At 37.3% G+C, this 26,548-nt stretch overlaps 4 protein-coding genes and 1 long non-coding RNA gene across 6 annotated transcripts; 2 read left to right on the forward strand and 3 right to left on the reverse strand.

Moving 5' to 3' along the window:
• LOC18793284 lies at positions 507–1,337 on the reverse strand. Its single transcript, XM_007223931.2, has one exon. It carries the CDS (start codon positions 1,335–1,337, stop codon positions 507–509), a length of 831 nt encoding a protein of 276 aa, XP_007223993.2.
• Positions 4,093–4,526, forward strand: LOC109946815. The gene is made up of 2 exons (XR_002269894.1): positions 4,093–4,304; positions 4,406–4,526. It is a non-coding gene; the product is annotated as an uncharacterized LOC109946815 (long non-coding RNA).
• Positions 6,335–7,144, reverse strand: LOC18790587 (NEP1-interacting protein 2). Its single transcript, XM_007227016.2, has one exon. It carries the CDS (start codon positions 7,142–7,144, stop codon positions 6,335–6,337), a length of 810 nt encoding a protein of 269 aa, XP_007227078.2.
• LOC18793776 (probable serine/threonine-protein kinase PBL18) lies at positions 17,670–20,149 on the forward strand. The gene is made up of 8 exons (XM_020555096.1): positions 17,670–17,742; positions 17,836–17,934; positions 18,021–18,098; positions 18,176–18,495; positions 18,582–18,717; positions 18,861–18,997; positions 19,126–19,249; positions 19,478–20,149. Exons 1-8 carry the CDS (start codon positions 17,670–17,672, stop codon positions 19,885–19,887), a joined length of 1,377 nt encoding a protein of 458 aa, XP_020410685.1. The 3' UTR covers positions 19,888–20,149.
• LOC18793466 (probable serine/threonine-protein kinase PBL3) lies at positions 20,458–24,685 on the reverse strand. 2 transcript variants are annotated; one of them, XM_020567679.1, is made up of 6 exons: positions 24,307–24,685; positions 22,470–22,816; positions 22,246–22,381; positions 21,907–22,043; positions 21,675–21,798; positions 20,458–21,197 (listed from the first exon to the last, which is right to left on the reverse strand). In XM_020567679.1, exons 1-6 carry the CDS (start codon positions 24,359–24,361, stop codon positions 20,743–20,745), a joined length of 1,254 nt encoding a protein of 417 aa, XP_020423268.1. In that variant the 5' UTR covers positions 24,362–24,685; the 3' UTR covers positions 20,458–20,742. The 2 variants fall into 2 exon arrangements, with proteins under 2 accessions (XP_020423268.1, XP_007222585.1); XM_007222523.2 differs by having other exon boundaries at positions 24,298–24,659.

Here is a 26,548-nt window from a genome sequence, read left to right on the forward strand (position 1 = left end):
TGGGAAAAGAGTTTAGAGATGTGGCATTGATGCTGTGGATGATGAGGAATAAACAAGATATAGCTAGCTAGGAAGGTGACTTTAGTGTATTAAACAAGATATAGCTAGCTAGGAAGTCACAATATATATAGTTAATTAAGCTGGGTCTTATTTATGGTGAGATGTTTGTTGATGTTATTATCTCTCAATTCAACAACCTGCAACTTTTAATGCTATATCCTATATATGTATGTTGCGCTTGTATCCATGGTGAATTTATTTACTGGCTAAAAAGTTACCGCTTATATGATCAGAACAACTTCAAAATTAACCAAGGAACAACAAATTAAGCCTGAAGAGTAAAAAACCAAAGCAAAGCACTGAACAATATTAAACCAAAATGGGTCATATATATTTATATAATGTAATTCAATTACAAGTTACAACAACATTCATCCAATCCAAGGAGATCTTAAAAGAATGACCAACTTCAAAGGAACATCGAACCAATTAAGCAAAGGTTTTCATCAATCAGTCGGCACCTCAAAGCGGCAAACAGGACAGTAGTGACTTTGTCTGAGCCAGTTTACTATGCACTCGCCATGAAACACATGAGAGCATGGCATGCAAGCGACAGTTGTTCCTCCCTCAAACTCATCCATACAAACACTGCAACTCTCACCTTCGCTCACACTAATTCTCCTCCTCTTTCTCTTTCCACCCTCTTCCTCCTCCTTCACATCATCACTTACACTCAGATAATTTCTCCTTATTGACTCTCCCCATTGACCAACTATAACCTTCTTTAGGACCTTCTTGATGGATGACTCACTCGCCGGCACCATCTTGACCTCCGCCGCCGCCAGTGACTCCCTCATAACGCTAGCCACCAAACACTGCTGGCACCGATACATGCGATGGTCTTTAAGAATGCAAACGTGCAGTCCAAATAGCATGCCAAGCCTGTTGGGAAACTTTTTGGGGCGAGCTTCGCGACCCTGCTTTACAATCTCATCCACTATATCCCGCACAACACGATCCCTTGTGATCCCGAAAGACAACATGGCCTTAGAAAGAACAAGATACGAATCCTGGTAGTTCTCTAACAAACTTTGTTCAAGGTAGATTGTTTTTTTATGTTGTTCGAGGCATTGATAGATAAATTTTGGACGACTGGTTCCAATATCATCTGGGGAACGAACATCGTAGTATATGTGGTTGACTTCGTAGTCAAAGTTGACCCGAAGCCTTTCATCTTCATCGTCATGGAAGCCTTTTAGTAAATCTGGGGTAAGGGGTGAAGTTTTACAGCTGAAGTGCCTGTCCTCGTGATGGACTTCAATTGCTTCTTCGTCCATGGCAATTGATTCAGTGATGAGCAATAGTTTCTTAAAGAGAAGAAGTAGCTAGGGTTTTAGAGTTGTGTAGAGTTAGGGATGCGACTAACAAGTATATATAGAGATTGGGTGGTGGTGGTTTGTTTCCAAATTGGTATAGGATTATTAGCAATTAAATTACCCAACTCCGCTTTCTTCAGCGACAAGTTTCTTAAACACTCCCACTTGTTTTAGGAAAAATTAGAAACATTTTTTTTTAATCTCAAGTAAAGTTGGTAATTCAAACAAGCACCTGCATTTTAAATGGAGCCAGCCCGGTACACTAACTTGTGTTAGCGGGCTATTGCTTGGATATATATCTTGATTTCCTTTCATAACTCTTTTTTAATTGAAATTTTATTCTTAGAATAAATCAAGTGCTTGGGATTGAATTGGATTGGATAAGTCACAAAATTCAAAATTTTGTTGAAGCAAAGAAATAAGATAGAGTCGAATGTTTTTTTTTTGTTGGGGGTAAAGATTAAAAGGGATAAAGTTGCTTAATGACTCATTCATCTTTTACCTACTTACTTGAACAAAATTAGAAGTTAGCCTTCTTCCTTCAACCTACATTGAATAGTGAGCTATCCCAATCCTAGGATTTCATATGTTTTACTATGTATTAATATGAAGGGAAAAATATATATATGTGTGTGTACAAATATATATATATATATGGAGGTTCTGGTAATATATGTATCATATAATTGTTGTGTACGTTTTTACTTTTTTCTTGACCACTGAGTTATCTCTTGGCTCGCTAGATATGATTCCTCTTTTTCTTATTTTTATCATATTAGACTTTTTCTTCTCTCCTTCACTCCTTTTTTTTTTTTTAATTATTTTTAGTATAGGCGATTGGAGGAGGAGGTTTACACAAATTATTTTTCTAAATGCTCGAAAATGAATCTTGAAATCAAGGTAAGATGATATGATATTTACCGAGCTTTTACAAAATCGCTCTCATCAATCCTCTCCTCTCCTCTCTAGCCACATTATTCAATCTTGCAAGAAGGATGCCTACTTATCAAGGATGCTCGTTTCTATTATAAACTCATGGTATCAACGTGAAGGCTATATTAAGTCAATGGCTATAAACTCATGGTATAAACCCAGGGCATTGAGAATTGGGGCCGAGTGCCACCCATGGCTGTACTCTTTCGTTTATAATGAATCTGGCAGATGCAGTAATAGAAGCCGCAACACTGGAGCCAACCATGTCAACCCCAAAGACTAGCTCAAAATAAGTTGATCACGACCTGTGAGATATGCCATCAAAATTTTATTTGGTTCCTTTTTGGCGTTTATTTTATTTTTTTCACCAAAAATGATAAAGGCATTTAGGAACCACCTGATTTAAGGAATATACAATATTTTACTAGTCTTAACTTAGATATCTTCCTTCTAGTGTTGATGGGTTAATAAATTCGATCTTCTGAGTTTCATCTCTCTTATAACAAGGAAGCTAAATATAGAAAACAAAATCAACTAATTAGATCAAGCCCATAACCTAGACATGGTAACCATTAACATGTAAATCATCATCCTACAATCTCACCAGCACAAAACCAGGCAAAGCATTCCAACCCAAACAGGACAGCAATCCCGGCATCCTCCACCCTCAGCTCCTGCCTATTCTTCCACAGTTGTTTGACATAATAAACCTCAGCGGCTTTGGTGGGTTAAGCAGCAAGTTTGGCAGCAAGGTGCGTTTGGTGTTTGTGATCAAGTGTATTAGGGTGTACCATGGATATTTTTGGTAGTTAAATAGGGTGTACTTAGTTAATTTCACATTTTGATTAAAATACTAGGGTGTACTTAGATCATAAGGTGTACTCAGTTAATTTTAGGGTTCGTTTAGTAACACTCTATTTCTAAAAGTAGGTCTTTTTCTTTCTTTCTTCCTTTTCTACTGATTTTAGTTTTCTCTAAATAAAAGTTAAAGAGTTATTGTTGATACTACGTAGCATTTATTAGAACTTGATAACTCCATAACTCTTTATGTTTCATTTGTTTGGTTAAGGATTTGAGCAAATATATATATGCATACATACACTAGTACATGACATTCCCAATAACTTTGATTTTGCCCAAGTTATAATTATGAACAAACTGAGAAATTACTAGCTATTTAGCAACATATCAATCAGTTGTGGTTTCAGCAATTGCTAAGTAAAGGGTAAATCTATCCATCCATGTAATCATATATATTGAGTTTTTGAAATTTGAATCTAGACAGAAACATGGGGAAGATTAATAGTAGGGAATAAAGTAGTTGTACATCTAGTAAGTGATAAAGCTCGACAAGCCCCCCAGAGCTTTCTCTATCCCCCAGCAAAGCATCTTGCATTTCCGAGGCGCATCTTCCTCTCGTCAATCTTTTTGATAGAGATCATAGAGATGGTGTCAGGTCCTCACTTGCCACATGCGTTCATCAACTTGAACAACCTTTTTAACGCAGCATCTACATCACAACAATATATAACAAAGGACACCCATTTTAATCATTTTAATTGTGATTTGCAGCCATTTAAGCAGATCACTGGCATGTGGCTACTCGAAGTCGATATTCCCATGTAGCTAGTTCATAGTTGCGTCTAGGTTCACTGACAATTTTTCTGTGATATTTGAACACAGAGCAACATATTGATCAGCTCAATGCAAAGACAACAACGTTACTCTCTCTATAAATAGTTGGGTTGCTTAGGAACCATTCGAAACCAAGGCAGCAGCCAAAGCTATGAGTTAAGTAAAAAGGTCGATGAACAAGGCATCAGATAGCCCCTAGAGTTCCCTCAAACACTTCATTGGAGATTATTATGGGCATTATCTTAATTATGCCTCTCTCTCTCTACTTTCTACTGAAGTGTTTGGGGGGACCCTTGGAGTCATTTGATCGATATGTAGCCTACCACATGTGGATAAGCTATAGCTAGCTGCAATATTAAAGTAAGTGCTTTCTTGTTCTGCTTGATTTATTCATTTGCTTGATAACCAATTATGGTCAGTTAAAAATTAATTAACTATTTTTTTTCCCAATTCCTTTGCAGCGAGCTAGATTACTTGTGGAAGGTCATTACTTTAGCTCTGTTGATTTTTTTTATGGGAGTGGAAAAGTGGTTTAGTATGTTAAACAAAAATTAAAAGGATCTCATAATTGAGTGTTGTTCATGTTTGAATTGTGTGTTGAAACTTTGATTATTTCTCAATTTCACCTGCAAATCTAAAAGTGCTATATGTATATTAGATATTGTTGATGAATGATATGACGATGAATTTAGGGCTAAAAGAAACTGCATCACAAATGAACAAAGCCAACAAATACTAAACAACTAAACCTTAATTATATAATAAGATCATATGTAAATTAGTTACAATATTAATAACAATTCATCCATCCAAGGAAGCCTCAAAACAATCAAATTTAAAGGAACCACGGAACAACCAATCGCGACTTTTTCTTAGTCATCTCCATACAAACACTGCAACTCTCACTTTCACTTCCACTACTTTTTCTCTTTGTACCCTCCTCCTTCACATTATCACTTACAACGCTTCTCCTTCTTTTTCTGTTTGTTGTACCCTCCTCCTCCTCCACATCATCAACTACACTTATTCCCCTTGTTTTTCTCTCCCTACGCTCCTCCTTCACATTATCACTTCCGGTAATTCTCCTTCCTTTTCTCTTTGTACCCTCCTCCTTCACATCAACACGTGATCCTAATTTACCATCTATGACCTTCTTTAGCACCTTCTTGATCGATACCATACCTTTATAATTGCTCGCCGCCATTGATTTCCTCCTAACCTTACCCTTCAAACACTCCTCACACCTATACATGGCATGGTCTTTTCCAATATGAACATACAACCCCCATACCTCTGGACGCTCGTCGGAAAAAATTTCCCGTCGAATTTCGCGACCCCACTTTATAATCCCATCCACTATTTGATCATGCAACCTAGCATTCTCATCTGAACTTGCAATTCCAAAGGACGACAACACCTGAGAAAGAAACTCGTACGACTCGCCGCACTTCCTCAACACAGGCTTCTCAAATTCAATTGTTTTTTCATCTTTTTCTTGAAATTGGTCGACGAGGGTTTCACGACGAGTTCCAATATCATCTGATGAACGAATATCGTAGTATATGTGGTTGACTTGGTAGTCAAACTTGACAAGAAACTGAGCCGGCGATGAAGGTTCGTAGCTGCCTAGTAAGTGTGGGGCAAGGAGTAGCACGTAGAAGTCCAAGCTATCCTTCTCGTGATGGACTTCAAAATCTTCGACTTCCATGACTGAAAGAAGCAGAGGTTCGTAGCTGCCTAGTAATTATGGGCAAGGTTTTAGATTTTATATTGTAGAGGTGGGTTGTTTCCATGTTGGTGTAGGATTAAGAAACTGTTAAAGAACCCAGTCAAGACTTGGGTTTCTTCGGTGGGAAGTTTCTTACCTTTTGGTTTCCGACTTCTTTTGGGAAAATATATCTCAAGTTCTGATTAATTTTCCAACTAATTAATTGGTAAAATTTACTTGGAAATAAAGTTACAAATTTTGGTATATGTAAGCACAATTTTTGGTAAATAAGCCAATAAGGACAAACATAGAAGAATCTTTGGAAAGAGGGCTTGGAAAGTTTGGAAATTATATATTCCAAACTTTTACTATCTCGTGGGACCCATCTGTAGTGAATATCAGAGATTTTCAAATACTGATGGTGATCTAATCCTAATTGAATTTTCTCATGTATTTATCCCTATTGTATTTATTCTTTAATTATCGTTTCAGTTTAGATAGAAAGTCATATTATAAATGAAAAGAAATGCATATTATCAAATGTAAATAACACAGAAATCAACAAAACAATTGACAAATTTTTATTTATTAATATGTAATATTTCAATTACAATATACTTTCATCCAAGAAGATCTTAGAATGATGAACTTTAGAGTACATCCAAATTAAGCAAGATTTTCCTCAATCAGCAGTAGGCACTTCAAATCGGCAAACCGGGCAGTAGTGACTTTGTCTGAGCCATGTCCTTATGCACTTGTCATGAAACACATGTGAGCAAGGCATGCAAGCTACTTCTGATCCTCCATTAAACTCTTCCATGCAAACAGTGCAACTATCACTTTCACTTACACAAACTTTCCTTCTCTTTCTCTCTCGACCATCCTCCTCACAACATGATGCTTCTTTGTCATCTGGACCCAATCGAACCCTCTTTAGTACCGTCTTGATCGCTGAATCACTCGCCGGCACCATGCCCTCATTATTACTACTACTCATTACTATCTCCAGTAATTGCGTACACGACTCACAGCGACTCTTGACTTGCTCTGTTCTCATATATACGCACAACCCCAACACCTTACGACCCATGCTGCTAAGCTTATTGCCGAGTATGAGACCCTGCACCATAATCTTATCCACCATATATTTGTTGGATGCATTATCTCTACTGATTCCAACTAGCGCCAGCATGATAGAAAGAATCCCATGCGCCTCGCGGAAATTCTTTAACTTGTCCATGTCGAATTGGCATTTTCTTTCCTTTCTTTCCACATATTCTCTGATGGTGGTTTCAGTACGGTTCAAGGAACGGTTGACGTATTTGTAATGGGTATCGTGCACAATCTTGACATGAAACTTAACCGGCTCCACTGATGAACGGTTCCGGTTATGAACACGATTAGGGTTGTTTAGTTCTGCGGTAATGTCGTTGAAGCTGAAGCTGAAGCGTATACGCTTGTGATGGATGGAATTGGCAAGGAAGTCTTCCATGGAAATTAGTCGCGGCTGGAAACTAGAGTTTGAGAATTGCTTTGGTTGTTTGAAGAAGTGTATTGTGGAGTGAGAGGACTAACAGATATATATACAGGGCGGTGGGTTTCCTTATTCGTTGGGGATTGGCCTACTAAGACTCGAGTTGCTTGATCGAAACGTTTCCTTTTCTTTCCTTTTGGTAATGGGAAACCGCCTTAATTTCTTAAGAGAAAGTAACTAATTAGGTTAAGCACAAATAATTAATTTGTATTATTCTTCCTCCAATATAAAGATGTGTGTCATACAGAACATAGGCATCTTCCGCTTAAAAAAATTAATAATTTTCTTTTCAATATTATGAAGAAGAAAAGAGTTTGAATTTTGATTTAAAGATTTAGCTAATGGGAAAAATAAAAAATATTTGTACAAATAGGCTCATTCTAACATTACATTTATAAAAAAGCCCTTTAAGTCCAATACTTTAGAAAAACTTCATGTTGTACTTTCAAGTGATAAAATTGTAACACATTAATAATCAATTAGAATATGACAAGGGGCTAGTTGAGGGTTTTATTTTCTCCAAACAAGCTCTCTAAGGATTTTTGTATAAATTTCATGCTAGAATCCACCCTTTTTTTTTGGCCACTTGTTAATCTATATATATAAAGTGAAAGGCAGATAATGGTAAAACATTCAAAATACCAGAAAATGTCATTGGTTAATGCAAATATTAAGAATTGAAACTATTAATTAAATGAGGATAATATGGTAAATTCACACTTTTCCATATTAAAAAAATTACAAGAAAAATCAGAAAATAAATCCTATTTTCATGGAACACCACTACCCATTATTATTTTTTAATTCTAAAATAATTTTTTAATTTTTTTTTAATTTTTTTTTTTAAAAAAAACATGTCGCATGCGGAGAGGCTAGTTCTAATAATGGGAAAATCTGTTCAAATTTAAGAGAATTTTAAGGTCTCTGGTTCAAGATATATAATTATTCTTCGTAAACCTGTATGTGTGGTTCAAGTCCACCTATATATGATTTCTCTCTCAAGTCTCAGTTTGTGTGCATTGTTTGTAGCTTGTTTTATCATTTATTAGGTACACCAATTGAAATAAGAATCGTACGCTTGAAAATTTTACCACCATAAATCCATTCACTGATATGTTGTTGAATTGAACAATTCGAGTCAATCATTAGAACACAATATAAGTATATATGTCTCTAGTTTCTTTTCTTTTCTTTTTTCTTTTTTTTTTTTTAAGATAAAGGCTATGTTGCATTCATAATTTATGCATAAAGGCTGTCAACCACAAGATCTACTGCAAATATACATAATCACAAAGGATTGTTACAAATATGGAAGCACGGTAACCACAAAGGGTTAGTCCAAATATGGCCACACATGACTAAATAAATTTTATCATAAAAGCCAGTAGCCTGAAAAACCACACACCAAAGTAAATCTACAACTACAACCTTTACACTCTCACAAGTAGAGAGTAGACTACAAACAAGCATCAAACTCACAAAGGGATGATGCAATTATTACAACTCAAGCAAGTTCAAACACAAATAAAACCGCTCAGTCACTTTGTCTATCTCCAAATCACAAGTTGAAACAAACCACAGAGATCTAAAGTATATCTAAAGTAAGAGCTCCAAATCTGTAAAAAGAAGACAAACAAAACAACCAAGCCTAAAACAAACTAGCCAAAATGGCAAAACAACAACAACAGACCAAAGGGGAAAGCAAGGGAATGGGAGGAGTAGAGAGAGGGGAGGGGTGGAGAGAGAAGGGGAAGGGAAGGAACCCACCCCAAAAGGGGGTTGGCGGTTGAGGATGCTTAGGTTTTCTCTTGCTCAAAGGTTTTCTATTATCGTTTTTCTTCTGCTTTCAGTACCTGATGACTAAGTTTGAAACATTCCAAATTTTATTGAACTAAGAAGTTGAAATTTTTTACAGAAAGCAGTATAATGATTCTTACAAAGTAGCTGGACCAATTTCTTATCAACTCAAAATTGAAACCGATCCACAATTCCACAATAAACAATTAGGAATTGAATGGAATTTAAAATTTATAAGCCATTAATTCACCATAAATCAATTATCACCGAACTTCAGGTCTCTTCCTTTAGTTCGGTGGTAAGGCGGCGATAAGAAATTATGCTTCTTCTGTTGTTGCTTCAATCTTATCAAACCAAGGTTTAAACGAGATGAAATACAAACACAAAGCTGCAGTAAAAGTTTATCTCCAGAAACTTTGCAGAGCCTCATTAAGAAAATAGGGCTGAAGTAGCCCAGCAGCATAGTGTAATTCATCAATCTGCATTATATATGTATATGCACATTAAGAAATCAACCCAAAAAAGTTATGAGGAGAAAAACTATACTGAATTGCAGCGGAAGGGGAGCTCAGTGGACGAAAACTTCAACTTAATCCCAATTCAACAATGTGCAAGAGAAGTAATGTACGTAGTTATATAAGGATCGTTTTATATCATATGCAACATATGATTAGGCTGATCAGAAGATTACATATATTTTTCTAGCATCGATCTGGTTGATCCGTGTCAGATGATATCCATGAAGGAAGTTGAGGTTCCACCCCAAAATCAATTGGCAATGGGGGGAGTAACCCAACTCCTTATAAGCCATTGCTATGTTTTTCAACTTTCCAATGTGGGACTCTTTACCTTTACATTCTCACACGCCCCCGCACGTGTGGCGAATTTTTAAGCCTAACACGTGGACAACACATTTTGGATGACGTGGAGCACGTGTGGCCGTTGGGCTTTCACACGTGGGCAACCCGCTCTGATACCATGAAGGAAGTTGAGGTTCCACCCCAAAACCAATTGGCAATGGGGGGAGTAACTCAACTCCTTATAAGCCATTGCTATGTTTCTTCCACCCCAAAACCAATTGGCAATAGGGGGAGTAACCCAACTCCTTATAAGCCATTGCTATGTTTCTCAACTTTCCAATGTGGGACTCTTTACCTTCACAACCCAGAGTTCCCCCAAACACTTCAGTAGGATAAATTAGGGTACATATGAACTACCCTTATAATTTTCCCAATGAAGTGTTCAAGGGAACTCCAGGAACAACTGACGATCTCTTCTGATTTCTTTCTGTTGTTGTGGTGTTCTTGTTTAGGGCAGCTACCTACAATATTTATGGTAGCTAGCTAGCCTACTGCTCATTCATAATATCCGAATTAAGAAGGCCTTGCTAGCCCTTCTCGTATGTTCTACGTACTACGTAGGAGAACCATTAGATTAGAGACATGATATCCTCAGACCTTTTATGGTTGCCCAATTACCTAAATTGATGATGAACCTGGTCAGAATTGTGGGGAACATGAGAGGGTGGGAATATTGTTGAAGTGAGTGGTCACAAGTTCTCCCCATGGACACAACTTTTCTACTTTCAGTACACATCCTCTTCAATCACTTTCATTCCTATATTTAAGGTCTTACATTTTCAAAATTATACTTAGCTTGCATTGGAGCCCTAAGTCACATTATACTTAGCTAGTTAGCTTAAAGACAACTCTAAAGGAAAGTAGTTAACAAACATCTTAGCTTAATTTTGTGCTGTGCTTATCAGATTAAGCCAAGATTCTATGGATGGAGAGTTGAACGAATCGGCACGGGCCAGGTGGTTATCTTGTTGATGCTATTGCTCAACTTGGAGAAACTTTCCGGTGCTTACCTGGTTTTCTAATAAACAAGCACTTTTGTGTGATGATCACATGCGCTCAGTATATATGTACAAGATTTTGGTAGAGATATCTGTGAAAAGGAAAGGCTGGACAAGTAGATAGACACAGCTAGCTAAAGTATCTCTATCTATCAAAAAAGGCAGAATGGCGTATGTGGCCTCTCACCACCACGGCCTCAAGATTCTTTCCCAAATTACTTACCTTCTATTCAATCTAACCCACACTTGTGTCTAGGTTCACTGCCGACCTAGTACTAGCTAGTTCTGTTGTGTCGTCGTCTTTAGTCTCTGCTTAAAGATATTTCAGAGGCACACATATCATGTGGTGACCAAACGCAAAGTAAGCTAGATGCATGCGCACTACTATAAATAGATAGCTAGCATTCATATCTGGCTTCATAATTCCCAAGCAATCAAAACTAGCTAGTCGTAAGCTAATAGTACATCTGGCATCAGGTGTCCCCTAGAGTTTCCTCGAACACTTCATTAGGATGTCTAACTCTCTTAATTAAACTAATTAAGGGATAAGTTATACTTACAGTCTCTACTGAAGTGTTTGGGGGAACTCCGGGTGTCATTTGATGATATCTCAAGACTCTAAGTGCTACATGAGAAGCAGCCTAGCAGGTTGGTTACCACATGCAGGACGTATGTAATTGACTGGTGCATGGGGGTTTGAGTTGATTATAATTAGCTAGCCTTCTTGCATATTCAAATACAGCTACATATCATTTACTATAATTAACACACTTTATTTCTCTTATTCGAAAACAGGATTTTCTTTTCCACAGCACCCCTTCCCTACACATGCAGTTTTGCATAATTGATCTTCTAATTAGTAGCCCAATAAAGAAATGAAGCATACATATACTTTTTGTTTTCCTGTGTTCATAGGACGCCTGAGAAATATACTTGGGAGTTGGGAGAGGATGACTAGAGCCAATCCACGAAGAGCGAGCACGTACAAATATTATAATTTTCTTCTCTGCAGTATTTTACTTCTTCAATTACTAGTTACAAACAAACTTACAACTTTCGTCAGAAAAAACAAACAAACTTACAACTTGGGCGCTGTATTTTATCCTCAGTATTTATATATGTATATGTGGTTACACAGACTAATTTATAAATTACAATATATGATTGAATAAACAATGGCATAAGTACATATCAAGTCCATATATAGATGCACTTGATATCGTACGAGACCAAAAAATCGAACTACACCTTCCTTAATCCATCACTTTATTTTCATTTCTTAATTTTTATATTTTGTCTAGTTTTAGGGCTTACTATAATTTCTTATTCTGCCTCAAAACCAATCACCAATGGCTCTTGCAAGCAGCGGCAGACCTAGGAATTTTTCAGCAGAGGTGCAATTCTTAAAAGCTAAAAGCTCAAAAAAAAAAAAAAAAGGACAACTAAATATCCTTATAATTTAAATAATACTAATGTTTAAATTCCATGAGCAAGTTATCAACCAAAATACAATTGCCTCTCTGCCTGGATTGGACTATTTTCCCTTTTACTATTTTTTCTATTTTTATTGATTTAAAGGAAGCCATGACAACAATTGGAACAAAATCAATGCAACCTCAAGGTCTTCATTTTGTTCGAGGAGTTTTCGAGTTCAATCCCATAATAAACAAGGCAAGACCTGTTTTTTTTTTGTTTTAGAAAAAATCTCTTCGTTCAAACTAAACATAAAATCATATCCTATCCATCTATGTAGAACCCCGCCTCTTCCCCCGCCCTCGAAAAAACAGGAAGAAAAAAAGAAAAAAAAGAAAAACAAAAACTTTTTGGTAGATTGAAGTCAAAGCCACTTCCCTGAAGTCGTACAGGATATATGACAAATCAACTCGATGAATTATCTCTTAGTTCGAAGAAGTGGTTCACCAGAAGCTCCTTGCAGCCTTGTGGAGGACAAATCACAGCAGCGCTTCTGATGCAGAATGCCTATTATTAGTTTTCCTACTTCTAGTTGGATTAGTTTTCCTCTTATTAGTTTTCCTATTATTAGTTTTTCTAATTCTTAAAGATTCCTTCTTGTTAAAGGATCTCTTATTAGTTAATTTGCTTTCCTATTTCTTAAAGTTTACTTTTCCTTTTCCTAGACTAAAAAGGGTTTTGCCTCTATAAATAGAGTTGTTTGTAATCTTTTAAGGCAGACTTGATTAATGATAAATTTTCTTACTTTAAACTCTCTGATTCCTTCCCTTTCCCTTCGTCTTTTCGATCTCTAATTCTTCTCCTCGATCCCTTATTTCTTCTCTGTTCTATTGCTCAAGCGTTTACTCTAAACTTACGGGCTGTTTACTCTAAACCTACGGGCTGTTCTACATCAGCTTCACTTGCACATTTCATCAAACAGCTTCCGTGCATGAGCAGAGGTGCAACTTCAGCAACTTCTATGGAGTTTTCCGGCTACCGGAGGTACAAGTGCACCTCTTTGCGCCTACACAGGTCTGCCAATGCTTGCAAGTGTATTGCTAGCTTGGCCCTCAATTCTCAAGTTCTTGCGATGCATTGTTAGACCACACAAAACCATAACACGGTCCAAGTTCCAACCCAGACGCATGTTCACTATATATATACTCCTATGCGGTGCTCTTCTCTACTCTGCACAGACCAAAGAACTATGTTTAGTCATAGGAAGTTTTCTTTGGGCTGGCAGTTGCCTAGCCTGCCCTTGTAGAAACACCCATGTTTAGTAGGTGTGGGGTTTTATACAAAAAGTCTCGATGTTATTAGGAGTAGAACCATTTATTATATGGGACTTTCTATTTTGTTAAGTTTCCCATGTGGAACTCTATGTATTCTTCAACAGTTTCTTGCTGGGTTTGCCTTTTGCTTGGGTTGCATTGGTTTTATCTGTTCTTAGTGTTGTCATCTGGGTTCCTGGGTGAGTTAATTCATACACATTTTCCTTTATTTTTTTAAAATTATTTATTTTAAAAAACGAAAATTATTTACTAAAAATCCAGAAATACGACTTATAGATATGTTTTTGGGAATTAGAGTTTTTCGCTTACGTTTGATTAGGGTTGAATATGGTGAGTATGGTGTACTTATTAAAATTACATTTGTTTCACAATTCAATATATCCTTTTTAGTTATTTTATATTATGCTAAATTAGTAATTCAATAAATAGTTTGATAGTATGGTGTAATCGGTTAATTTTAGAGTTCGTTTAATAGCACCATATATATATATATATATATATATACATAGGTTGAAATCATTAATTACAAACGACCTTTTCTTCACATAAACAACATACCGCTTTATATTCCTAATATACGACACATGAACTACCAGATATTTGTATGTCCTTTACAAGTTTTTTTTTTTTTTTGGGTACAGAGGAGGGCTAAGCCCCAAACCAAAAAGAAACTAAACATAAACTAAACGAGGTCTAACAGCACCTCGAACATCTGCAGCTAACATATCACTAAGAAAAGCTGGGGCCTCCAGAAACACATGAAGACCAGAGCAAAATCATAACTCTTCGCAGTGAGAGCATCAGCAACACAATTTTGTTCACGAAAAATGTGCTTCACTAAGCAGCACCAATCCTCATGAATCTTTATTTTGCAGCAATTGATAATACTAAAGAGAAGGTGTGTTGATACAATAGGACTTTTTAACAAAGCCACAACAGAGGTAGCATCACACTCAATCTCCACTGTGCGAAAACCAGCATCCCAAGCCATATTAAGCCCCCAAAAAATCCCCTATAACTCAGCCTCAGTGATGGAACCATAGCCCATATTCACAGAGAAACCCTTGATCCAACTCCCACAAGAGTCTCTTAACAAACCCCCAGCCCCAATAAGACTAGAGGAATTAATTCTGCTACCATCAGTGTTAACTTTACAAACACCAGGAAGAGGGGCCATCCAATGGAGATGAACAACACTACGCTCAGGGAGAAAAGCCATTGGATTACAAGCTAAAAACCACTCCAAAGCACACTGATCAATCATCAAATGAGGTTCAACAGGCAAGAGAAAATTCTGATCAAAAACCACTTTACATCTCCATTTCCAAATAAACAAGAGGAAGATAGCAAAAACCAAATACCAGGGCAGGCCATGGACAACAAACCTCTTAGATTTCAAGTTATGCAGCAGCCAATCATCATAATCATCCATCAATTGACCAGCTTCCACTCTCCCAAACCCAAGTCTATTCCAAATCGCAACAGAGGCAGTACAATCCTTAAAGAGATGAGCACAAGATTCCAAAGGACAGTCACATCTAGGACAACCAGCAACATTAGTGAGCTTTCTCTTCAGTCTTTGAGCATTCATAAGTAACTTCTTATGACACAGCAGCCAGAGGAAGGTCTTAACCTTTGGCGGAACATGAAGCTTCCAAATAAAGTCCCATTTCCAATTAGCACTACCCTTATCCAGATAAAAGGTGTTATAGGCAGTTTTTACAGAAAATTGGTCATTAGAGATAAGCTACCAAATGCATTTATCCTCCTCACTACCATTATAGCCAACATGAGTACTAAGGATCAAGTTGACAATATTTATAGGCAAGCATTCCATTATGCAATTGAAATCCCAAACCCCATCCTCCAAAAAATCACTAACATTTAATTGAAGCATGTCATCAGATAAATCAATCAAAGCAAACTGCTGTAAAGGACCACAACTAAGCCATCTATCAGTCCATAACAAGATATCATCACCAGACCCCACACGTCATTTAACACCTGCAGAAAGAACTTGAGCACCATATAAGATACCCTTCTAAACATTGGAGCTACTCCGAAGCTGCAGATCTTTAGCCGCAAGGATATCACCACGCCTTAAATACTTAGCATTAAACACTTGAGCCCAAAGACCTTGCTCACGTTGCAGTAAGCGCTAACCGGGGAGAGCTTGATTCATCCAAGCAGAATTTTTAATACCTAATCCGCTAGAAGATTTGGGCTTACAGACAGTGTCCCAATTAACCAAGTGAACCTTTGCTTGATCAGTAGAATGCCCCAATAAAAAAATTTCTATTTAACGATCAAGTTTCATACAGATGGAAACTGGCAGTTTAGCTGATTGCATGGAATAAATAGGAATAGCATGGGTGATTGAGAGGAACACCAAGATACTTGCCAAGACAAGTAGTGAGAGGGGAACCACATATAGTTGCAATATCCTCAGCCAACTCAGAAGAAGTATTTGGAGAAACATAGATCATATATTTCTCAAAACTCACCTTCTGACCAGAGAGACTACAAAAATCATCTAAACATTTCTTCATAATAATAGCCTGATTGATAGAAGCTTTTCCAAAGAGAAACAAATCATCCGCAAAGAAGAGATGAGAGATAAAAGGACCGCTTTGGCATATCTGCACCAGCTTCCAAGCCTTGTCTTGAACAGCCTGCTGAATAATATGCGAAAGCTTTCCCATACACAGAACAAAGAGATAAGGGAAAAGAGGGTCCCCTTTCTGAATGCCACATTTAGGAGAGAAAGTATCAGTTAAGTCACCATTGAGAATCACCTTATAACACACAGAATTAATACACTGCATTAAAAGCTCAAGAATTCTCCCATGAATCCCAACCTCCCAAAGCACTTCTCTAATGAAATCCCAATTTAACCAATCATAAGCTTTGGATAAGTCAATTTTCCAAGCAATGAAACCCTTCCTCCCTTTAGAACTTTTAAACTTATGCAACATTTCTTGAGCCACAACAATATTATCAACAATTTGTCTCCCTGGGACAAAGCTCACTTGATTAGGACTGACCAAACTAGTAATACAAGGCCAAAGTCGGGCAACAAGAATCTTAGAAATCAATTTATAGAGGGTGTTGCAAAGACTGATGGGGCGAAGCTGAGACATAGAGACAGGTCTCTCAACTTTAGGCACCAAAGCTATCAACGTCTCATTGATATTCTCAGGAAGAGAAGTAGTTAAAAAACAATCCTTCACCAAAGCAATAATATCAGCAGAACAAATCCCCCAACATTTCTGATACAAAGAGGGCAGGAAATCCATCAGGTCCAGGAGTTTTTAATCCCCCCAAGAGAAAACAGACTATTTTTAACTTCATCATCAGTAACCTCACAACTTAAGCCCTCTAGATCGGTATCAGCCAACCTTGGAAAAAGATGAGGGAGGTCCTTTACAAGTTTTTAACTTCTTCAATGGTTCACAAACCCCAAACTCACGGGGCACAAAATCCTTGCTTATTTGATTAAAAAAGGGAAAATGAAAAAAGTTAAGCTGACTAGAGTTGACTGTACTATAATCTTCATCCGATTTTACTAATATTAGAAGAGTCGGGTTTTTGTCTTTACACCCACCATCTTGACCCTCAGGTTGAGAAGCTGCGCCCAGACCACCTCTTCCAGCTGTATTAACCATTTAATTATTAATCCAATCCAACCACTAATATAATATTAATTAGCAAGTCAAGATGAATATCAATCATCAATCTAAGCTGTTTTGATAGAGACATAGAGCAACCATGTGCACATTTCCAAATGACAAATTGTGACACTTGATCACCTTGTAATAATCGGCAGCAGTGTTGCGTTGTCCTTAATCATCGAAATAACTTCAATCCCCGCACATAGTTTACCCACCTAGCTCACATCACCAGATCATCTTTAACTAGGTTGTATTTAGTTTTAATTAATAATAATTGTGTTTATCATTCTACTGCACCTTGTTCCTCATTAATATAATTAACCAAACTCTCCCATCTCTTTCCTCACAACCTTAATTAATGTCTTTCGGTTCTGCTTCTTCTACCACAATTGTCATCAACAACTGGGGTGATGGGAAATTGCTTGAGGAAAAAGATTCAAGAGCCAGAGTCACCAGTTGCCATTATTCCAAGGCCTCCCACTGGTTTGTTTGCATTCGTCTTATGATCATTATGATCAGAATATTTTAGGCATGAGTTTTTAACTTGAAAATATTTTCCTCTGTCATTTGGTAAAGGGGACATTGGGTTACAAGTTTTTCTTCCCGAGAAGAAGATTAATGGAACAGTTGAAGAGAGAGCTCCAACTGCTTCCCCAACTTTCTTACAAGGTCAAGGTACTTAAAACAAATGTCGCATTTTTTGTTGAAAAAAATGTTTGTGTTTACTGCTTCTCTAATGAATATAAAATGGTTTGTGACAGAAAAGCGGAGTATACGTGAAAGACGTAGATTACCACTTCAAGAAAGGAATTCAATCGTCTGTTCAAACACAGATATAGGTACTCATTGCATCTATTTTAAAGTCATTTCTTTTCCTTTGCTAATTATTTTCTTCTTTCTATTTGTGTGTATGTAGGTGCAAAAAAGATTGGTAAAAATACTAGGCATGGTTATACAGCCACTCCAAGTCCAAAAAATTGGACTTTGGAGACGCTGACTGGGAAGGAAGGAGGGTTCCGGGATTACAAGCTTTACTGCTTTTGTTATAGTTCCTTGAAAGCTGCCACACGCAAATTTAGCAGTAAGAACTTAATCGGACAAGGCGGATTCGGAGATGTCTACAAAGGGTATGTCAGTTATTGCAACATGAACTCCGCTGCAAAACCAAGTGAAGGATTTCCTATTGCTATCAAAAGGCTCAGGAAGACTGGAGCACAAGGCCATGAACAATGGGAGGTCAGCTGTTGTTATTTCTTTCAACTCTCTCTGTTTCTCTCTGCGTCTCTGTCTGCTTGTGTGTGAGGTTTATGTTATGCCTGCAGAATGAGAGGAAATTTATGAGCAAAATAAGCCATCCGAACATAGTGAAGCTAATAGGGTACTGCTGCGAAGGTGAGCACAGAATGTTGGTCTATGAGTATATGAGCGGAGGAAGCTTGGAGGCCCAACTCATGACAGGTACAGCACTCAGATAGAGAGAGAAGAAGAAAGTTCTGTGTTTTCTTTTTTACATATTATGTTGGCTGCATGTAAATATAGAGCCTAGAGTTAAGCTTAGAAGGAAGTTATTGAGCTAAAGTTGAGTTGATTGGCATAAACAGAAAATGCTACACAACTAGATTGGAGCAGAAGAATCAAAGTAGCACTTGGGGCTGCCAAGGCTCTGAATTGTCTTCACACTCATAAGACGCCTTTCATTCATCGCGATCTAAAAGCTTCGAATGTTCTGTTGGATGATGTGAGTTTCTGTCACTCATGTTTCTTGACATATAAGATAACAAGTAGATTCTGATGAGGGCACCAAGCTTTGTTCACCTTATTTTTGTGGCTATATATCAACCTGATGATTATTAACCAACACTGCAGGACTGGAATGCTAAGCTTTCAGACTTTGGCCTTGCTAAATATGGACCCCGAGATGGCCAGGACCATGTAATGACAAGGATTCTTGGCACCAAAGGCTACATTGCACCTGAATACATAGGGACAGGTACTCAACCAGACACCAAAATCTACGAGGGCAGAGGAGCCTGCAATTAATTATAAGAATCCTTACGTACAACCGTTGTATACAGCATCTCTCACATTTTGTACTTCACGTGTTGGTTGCTTGACCAGTTATTTTACGAGGACATTGTACACAGCCGTTGTATGTATGTATATGCATGCCGGATATTTCATAGTCCTAAACAAGGTAATGTGTTTTTCATTTTTGCAGGGCATGTGACACTCAAAACCGATGTATACAGCTTTGGTGTGGTGCTTTTGGAGATTTTGTCAGGCTCCTGTGCCGTGAAGAAATACTCGGATGGGATGGCGGGTGATCTAACCAAGTGGGCTGAACCATATCTTAGCAACAGGCAGAAGCTGCATCATGTGATTGACCAGAGACTTGGAAATAACTTCCCTGTGGAAGAAGCTCACAAGTTTGCTGAGCTCATCCTCCGGTGCCTTGATTCAGACCCCAAGAGCAGACCAACAATGGCTGAAGTTGTGGGTGATTTGGAGCAGTTACAAGAAAACAGAAGCAGCAGCAGCAGCAATCGGGTCTCAGTCCATGTTACTACGCTCACCCCATGCCCTCCTTACAGAAGCATTTTCCCTGGACGAAATGGATGTCAGGCATAGTAAGCTGATTTCCTTGATAATGCTATATCCCACAATGTCACGCTACAACATTGTGTACGAAAACAGAGGAAATAGTTTTTGCTTGAATTGCTTTTGGTCATATGGTAATGGCAGGCATTATATACAAGAAGTAGAATTGGGTCATTGAGCTGCAAGTGATGCTCTATTGGTAACGCTAGCTGCCATTCTTGTATCATGATAATTTTCATGAACAAGTTTTCATTGGGAAAATAAGCCGTCATCCAATCTCATAATTTCAACATCAAGGAAATATTAAAGTGAATTTTTCTATAAGAACCTGCTTCAAGAAGCTAGTTTCAGTTTTCAACATCACCATTTCCGGTGATTAAGAGACCATCCACATACACAAGGAAAAAAGTTGAACCAGCATGTTTGCCTAGAAAAAATCTGGATTTGTCATGCCCAGCCTTCATCAAAGAACCAATGCTTTAGCAAACCCTACTACAGCAAGTATAACGATATTTTACAAAGCATAAAATGTTTTATAAGTAACGAGAGAGAGAGAGAGAGAGAGAGAGAGAGAGAGAGAGAGAGAGAGAATAGCGTGTACTTGAACGGATTAAATTGGCAACAAGATAATTTGACACCAGCAGTTGTGACGGGATAATGAATGTCTGTCACCCGGCAAAATTATATATACTGATAGATGGCTAACTTTATACACTACAAACATCAAGCAGATTACCACTACAAAATAGCTACACAGCTTCTGGAATTACAGGTGGAAGTAACCTCGGAATAACTCAAAATTGTGTCAAATTACACGCCCAAACTTGATGCTACGTAAACAAAATATGGAGTCAAATAAGTAATTTACATAAAGGAGACTCTCCATCAACGCACACGTGGAGATTGCCGGTGGGATAGCAATGGGGATGCACTTGGTGTTATATTGAGAGGAGAATGGTGTTGTCGCATTGGTGACTTCCGGTGAGGAACAGAAAGCGTCTGCTGTTCTGATTGAGAGTTTCTGGCTGCAGTTTTTGGGGCTTCAAGTTGTTCCAGCGTAGCTAATACCACTGACATTGTTGGCCTAAGTTTAGATTCTGCGCATAGGCATTGTGAAGCAAGAGTAGCAGCTGTAAAGGCTGCTTTCTGGGGATATTGGCCCTCCAACTTGGTGTCCATAATCCGAAATAGTTTTCTTCTGTCACCCAAATATGGTTTTGTCCAGTCTACAAGATTCTGCTCGACACCAACTTTTGTTTTATCGACAGCTCGCCGTCCAGACAATAGTTCCAGTAATACAACACCAAAACTATACACATCACTTTTAGCAGTCAATCTACCTGTTAAAACAATGAAAATGGGTGTAAGCCAAGTAAAGAAGCATTACTATGTGATGTGAACACAGTGAATCCAAGTACTCAAGATTCTTTGCATTGTTTCCGCCACAACTATGGCTTGCACATAAATGCAGAGCCCATTTTTACAAAAGTTCCACCTTGAAGAAATCTTAATGTCAAATATTAAGAATAAATCAAATTTCTACCAATAAATTATTCCCAGATACAACTCAAAAGCTTAACTTTTTTCTTTCTTGACTTTTGAATCAATAGATGAGTAAATTCCACCTGAACAGAAAGTTTGCAAATGATCACTTATTATAGTCAACTGGCACCAAGGTGACTCCTCTAATCTAAGTGTTAGAGATGACCAGTCCGGACTATGGGAAATTTGGTGAAATGGCCATAAAAAGATGCCTCAATGCAAACTTTGTTCAAAGGTGAAATAGCAACAATACTTAATATCGACATTAAACATACCTGTAGCAACATATTCAGGTGCTGCATAGCCTTGAGTACCCATGACTTGAGTAGATACATGAGTCCTGTCACCAGTGGGGCCCGCCTTAGCTAAGCCAAAATCAGAAAGCTTCGCATTGAATTCCTGGACCCCCCCATGCACCATAATGTCAGTGATTTATCCAATTTAATCATAAGATATTTAGGCATAACTGCTAAAGGGATGAACTAGTGTCCTCTTTGTTCAACATACTGAATCTAGTAAGATATTGGAAGCCTTAAAGTCCCGATATATGACTTGTGATTCGGCCTCATGAAGAAAACTGAGGCCCCTGGCAGCACCTATGGCCACTTTCATTCTTGTTGCCCATGAAAGTGGTTGCGGCCCTCCTGTGAAACAAATGTAAAAGTTCAACATTACATAGGTTTCAAGCCCAAACCAAGGAGTTTCTTCAAAATTGCAAATGCAACCTTGTTTGAGATTTAAACCCTTGAAAGAAAATGAGCAAAAAGTTTAACTTCAAGATAATTTAAACAATTGTGAGATGATGGTGGGGGGAAAGTATTAACATCAGAGGAATACATCACTTACTTCTAAACAGATGATTCTCTAAGCTTCCTTTCGGCATGAACTCATACACTAAAAGACGGTTCTCACCCTCCAAGCAGTACCCGATTAGCTTAACCAGATTTGGATGGTACAGTTGGCCAAGATAATTTACTTCTGTCTGAAATTTATTGGCTATCAGTAAATAAGCCAAACATGAGATTTTATACACAACACACATACAGAAAATTGTTATAGAAGAAACCTACCAACCACTCCTTGTGGCCTTGGAAACCTTCAGGTTTGAGCTTCTTGACAGCAACAACCATTCCGGACCCTGGTTTTGCAGCTGTCAATGTGTGTTCATTAATCCATCCTTTGAAAACGTAACCAAATCCTCCTTCACCGAGAAGACTGTCAGGGCGAAAGTTTCTGGTGGCATTCTTTAGCTCATTGAATGAGAAGGCTTTCAAATTTGGAGACGACAATATTTCACCTTCAGTTCTTGGGGTAGGAAGACTTGAACCATTGCTCCTTTCACCAGATGATGGGATGGTCAAGCTGGGGGAAGCTGAGGAAGGGCTGGTTTTGCTGGAAATTTTGGAAACCCCTGATCCTGACAGGAGAAGCAGTTGGTAATCAACAATCAAGTCGTGAAAAACAAAAGTAGCCCTACACCAATTAGATCGTTCCTCGATAAATGTCGTATATAGTATGTTGCAAATTAATTCAAAATTGAAAACATTAAGAGTGTATAATATTTTATTGGATTCTAAGAGGACAACTATGTAAACTGGTAGATCAACGTACAGAGTTTTAAGTTATCAGGTGATCTCAAAGAAGGCTACAAGCTAGACTGGCTCACAAAAACACCTTAAATTAAGCATCTTTTGAGGACCATAAAAACACCTTTCTTTTGGCATAAAGGACCTCCATAATTTTCCCATCAGACCCCGAATGTTACTAAAGTCGTTGCTTTTAGAGAGTTTAGCGTGCCATTAAAGCTAAACCTTCACATGATCATAGTAACGAATTCAAATAATTGTCAAAATTCACTCTCATAGATTGACCCCATTTTTAGACAAAAGCAAACTGAGAAAAATTAACAATTATGAGCCTAAATGAGATTACCAAAAGTGCATTGAGCATTACCAAATAATGACAAACTCTATAAGGCTGTCTTCAACGTGTTCCTATATTCTCCTTAAACGGGAAAAATATCCTATGGTTGAAACAGGAACGGCTAAATAAAGATTAAAAACTTATAAATGACTGTGAAAAAAAGGACGATTCATTGAGGAAAAAAAGTTCATTAGAAATTTAAAAAAAAGAGAGAGAGAGATCTTCCATTTACGAATATGCGCAGAAAAAATGAAACCAGGAGCTAAACAAAGAAAGAGACTTCATTTAATACCAAGCAGAAGTTGCTCCAAAAATGCTAATGATCTTATTCAACCGAGCTACCCAGAATTCACTCTCATAGATTGACCCCATTTTTAGACAAAAGCAAACTGAGAAAAATTAACAATTATGAGCCTAAATGAGATTACCAAAAGTGCATTGAGCATTACCAAATAATGACAAACTCTATAAGGCTGTCTTCAACGTGTTCCTATATTCTCCTTAAACGGGAAAAATATCCTATGGTTGAAACAGGAACGGCTAAATAAAGATTAAAAACTTATAAATGACTGTGAAAAAAAGGACGATTCATTGAGGAAAAAAAGTTCATTAGAAATTTAAAAACAAGAGAGAGAGAGATCTTCCATTTACGAATATGCGCAGAAAAAATGAAACCAGGAGCTAAACAAAGAAAGAGACTTCATTTAATACCAAGCAGAAGTTGCTCCAAAAATGCTAATGATCTTATTCAACCGAGCTACCCAGAACCCAAGACGAACACAACTTTCTATCCAGTGAAAAACAACCGAACCCGCTAAAATTCCATTACTGTAAACCAAAAAAGACTCTCAGAAGAACATCAAACTATACCCATCAAGGAAACAACAAAATATAACCCATCAAAATACAAGACCAGTTCATTCAGAAAATATGAACAAATAAGGTAATTTTCATAGTAAATCATTTATAAGTTACCCAAAGTACCAAAGGAGCTCTGTGCTGTGTCTACTTTAGCTGAAGAATCTAAGCAGTTTCCCATTTGCTACTCCAAAGCCCAAAGGCACTCTCTTTTTAGTCTCTTCACGACGTCTCACGAACACAAGGTTTTGTTGGTAAACAATCAGCAAGTCATTGCAAAGAGGGAAGAAGAAACTGTAGCTGACTTGTTCTGGGTTTTATATGATTGTGCTACTTCCTAAGAAAATAAAAATAATATGAGGGGAGAAGAAGACGAAGAAGAAAGAGCGGTGAAGGTGCGGAAATGGAAACAGAGAAGAAATTTTGCAGACAGAATGAGTCTGCCTCAGCTTCGCCTCGGTTAAGAGACACGACAAACGCGTGGGGGCTCGCTCACCAGTGACGTGCGCACTACTTTCACCTCGTGAATTCTCTTTAATAGCCCTCCCTCGTGTGGACTTGTAGTTTGTCAATGAGCCATCATTTGTCAGAATGACGAAAGTACCCTTCTCTATTTCCATTGACCCCACCTCTGCGATGTCCATAATTCTTTTTGTTTTCTTTGGGGATCAAATTGATTAAATTAAAGAAGATGCCAACATCAGCTCTAATAGTACAATCGTCATTAGTGCCTAATTTAGAGTGGATTAATAACCCTTTTTGTGATTTCATTAGTATCAAGTGGTGATTAATTGTCTATGATTTAGAATAGTCGTTTATGCGCATATGAACGACTGATATTTAAAAATGAATGTCAATTTGTGAAAAGAATAACTCGAATTTTCCTATATTTTTTGTTAGAATTATGAGATGATTTTGAATATGTTACTACATTTATTTTTCTTTATTATTGTAACTAGGATATTAAAATGTTTTGAATATTGCACGAGGCGAGACGGTTGAGTACATAAATAATTATATTTATATATAATGGCTTACAAATTGCAATGATGTGTAAGGGTTAATTAATTCAAATCTCCATTAGTCGATCGACTTTGCAAGAGTCAAAGAAGCAAAAGAATAATCTTTTTTTCTTTTTTTTTTTAATGTTGATAGTGCAAGTAAAATAATAATATAGCAACACTCGATTTAAATAAAGGTAGGAGAAGAATGCTTGGCTATCACTCTTGCTTTGTAGATGCTTTCCAGCCTTCGATTCCGATTTCACAATACTAATTCAATTTACCAAGTATTTGTGGGCACCCACACTACAGTATTGGTTGACTGAGTAAATGGCTCGTGACCATCTTTTTTATTCGGTCAATAATTTCATCTTTGAGCTAGGAATGAGTGATTCCCTCCAACACTTTCTCGAATAATTGTCTTAATCATTAGAATTTTTTTAAAATTAAAAATAAAAATATCTTAAGACTCTATGCAAAAAGAAAGTCACACTATCCCGATCAACAAACCTAACCGTCTAAGTCACGTTTGGAAAAAAAATTTAAGCTTAATATTGCAAACTGTTTGAGGGGTATATTTGGGAATGGACATAGTAGGTCATGTTCGGAGCAATTTGCTTAAGCGAAAACAAATGGAAGAGAGAGAGAGAGAGAGAGAGGAGTTTGATTTGAGGAAGCATGTGGACAGCCTTGTACTAATAATAATATTGCGTAGAAATTTGATATATGCCTTGACTGGAATTCTTTGCATGCGCAAACCGTTTTCACACTTGACCCTACTGCTATATATATCTGAATAAAGAAATAAATGCTGCAGGGGAAAGGGTTCCATAAGATAATTCCGTGTTTTATAGATAATGTTTCCTAATTACGTTGGGGTTACAAAGTATTAGTAACTTAATAACGCTGGAAGAACAACTTCTGTTTTAGGAAATTCTTCTACAAGAGATGAGATTGAATATTGAGAATAATTTTTAATTACTGAGCTGAATTTGTCAATGGTGGAAGAAAAAAAAAATGATCATCTGGTAATAATCTGGGGATGATGCCAGGTGAAATTACTTAATGAGTCGGTGGAGAAATGTTGAGACTTGTCAAAATGTCTTGATCAGAAAATGCTTCTGCATACAACGAAAGACAATTCTATTTTAGTAGCGCCAGTGTTGGATGCTTTAAAGTTGTGTTATTACTCGTCGATTAGAAAACTATATGACAATTCTGTTTTTTGTTTGCTTTGACTTTTAGGCCAGCTTTGAGTATGATGGGTTAAAATCCATTTTCTTTTTTATCAATTTATTTTACACCGGTATTGAGAATAATAAACATCAAACCAATTATCATTTCGGTATATGAATAACTGTTTTTAA

This window comes from Prunus persica, chromosome G1 (genome assembly GCF_000346465.2).
Source record: "Prunus persica cultivar Lovell chromosome G1, Prunus_persica_NCBIv2, whole genome shotgun sequence".
Lineage (NCBI taxonomy): Eukaryota > Viridiplantae > Streptophyta > Magnoliopsida > Rosales > Rosaceae > Prunus > Prunus persica.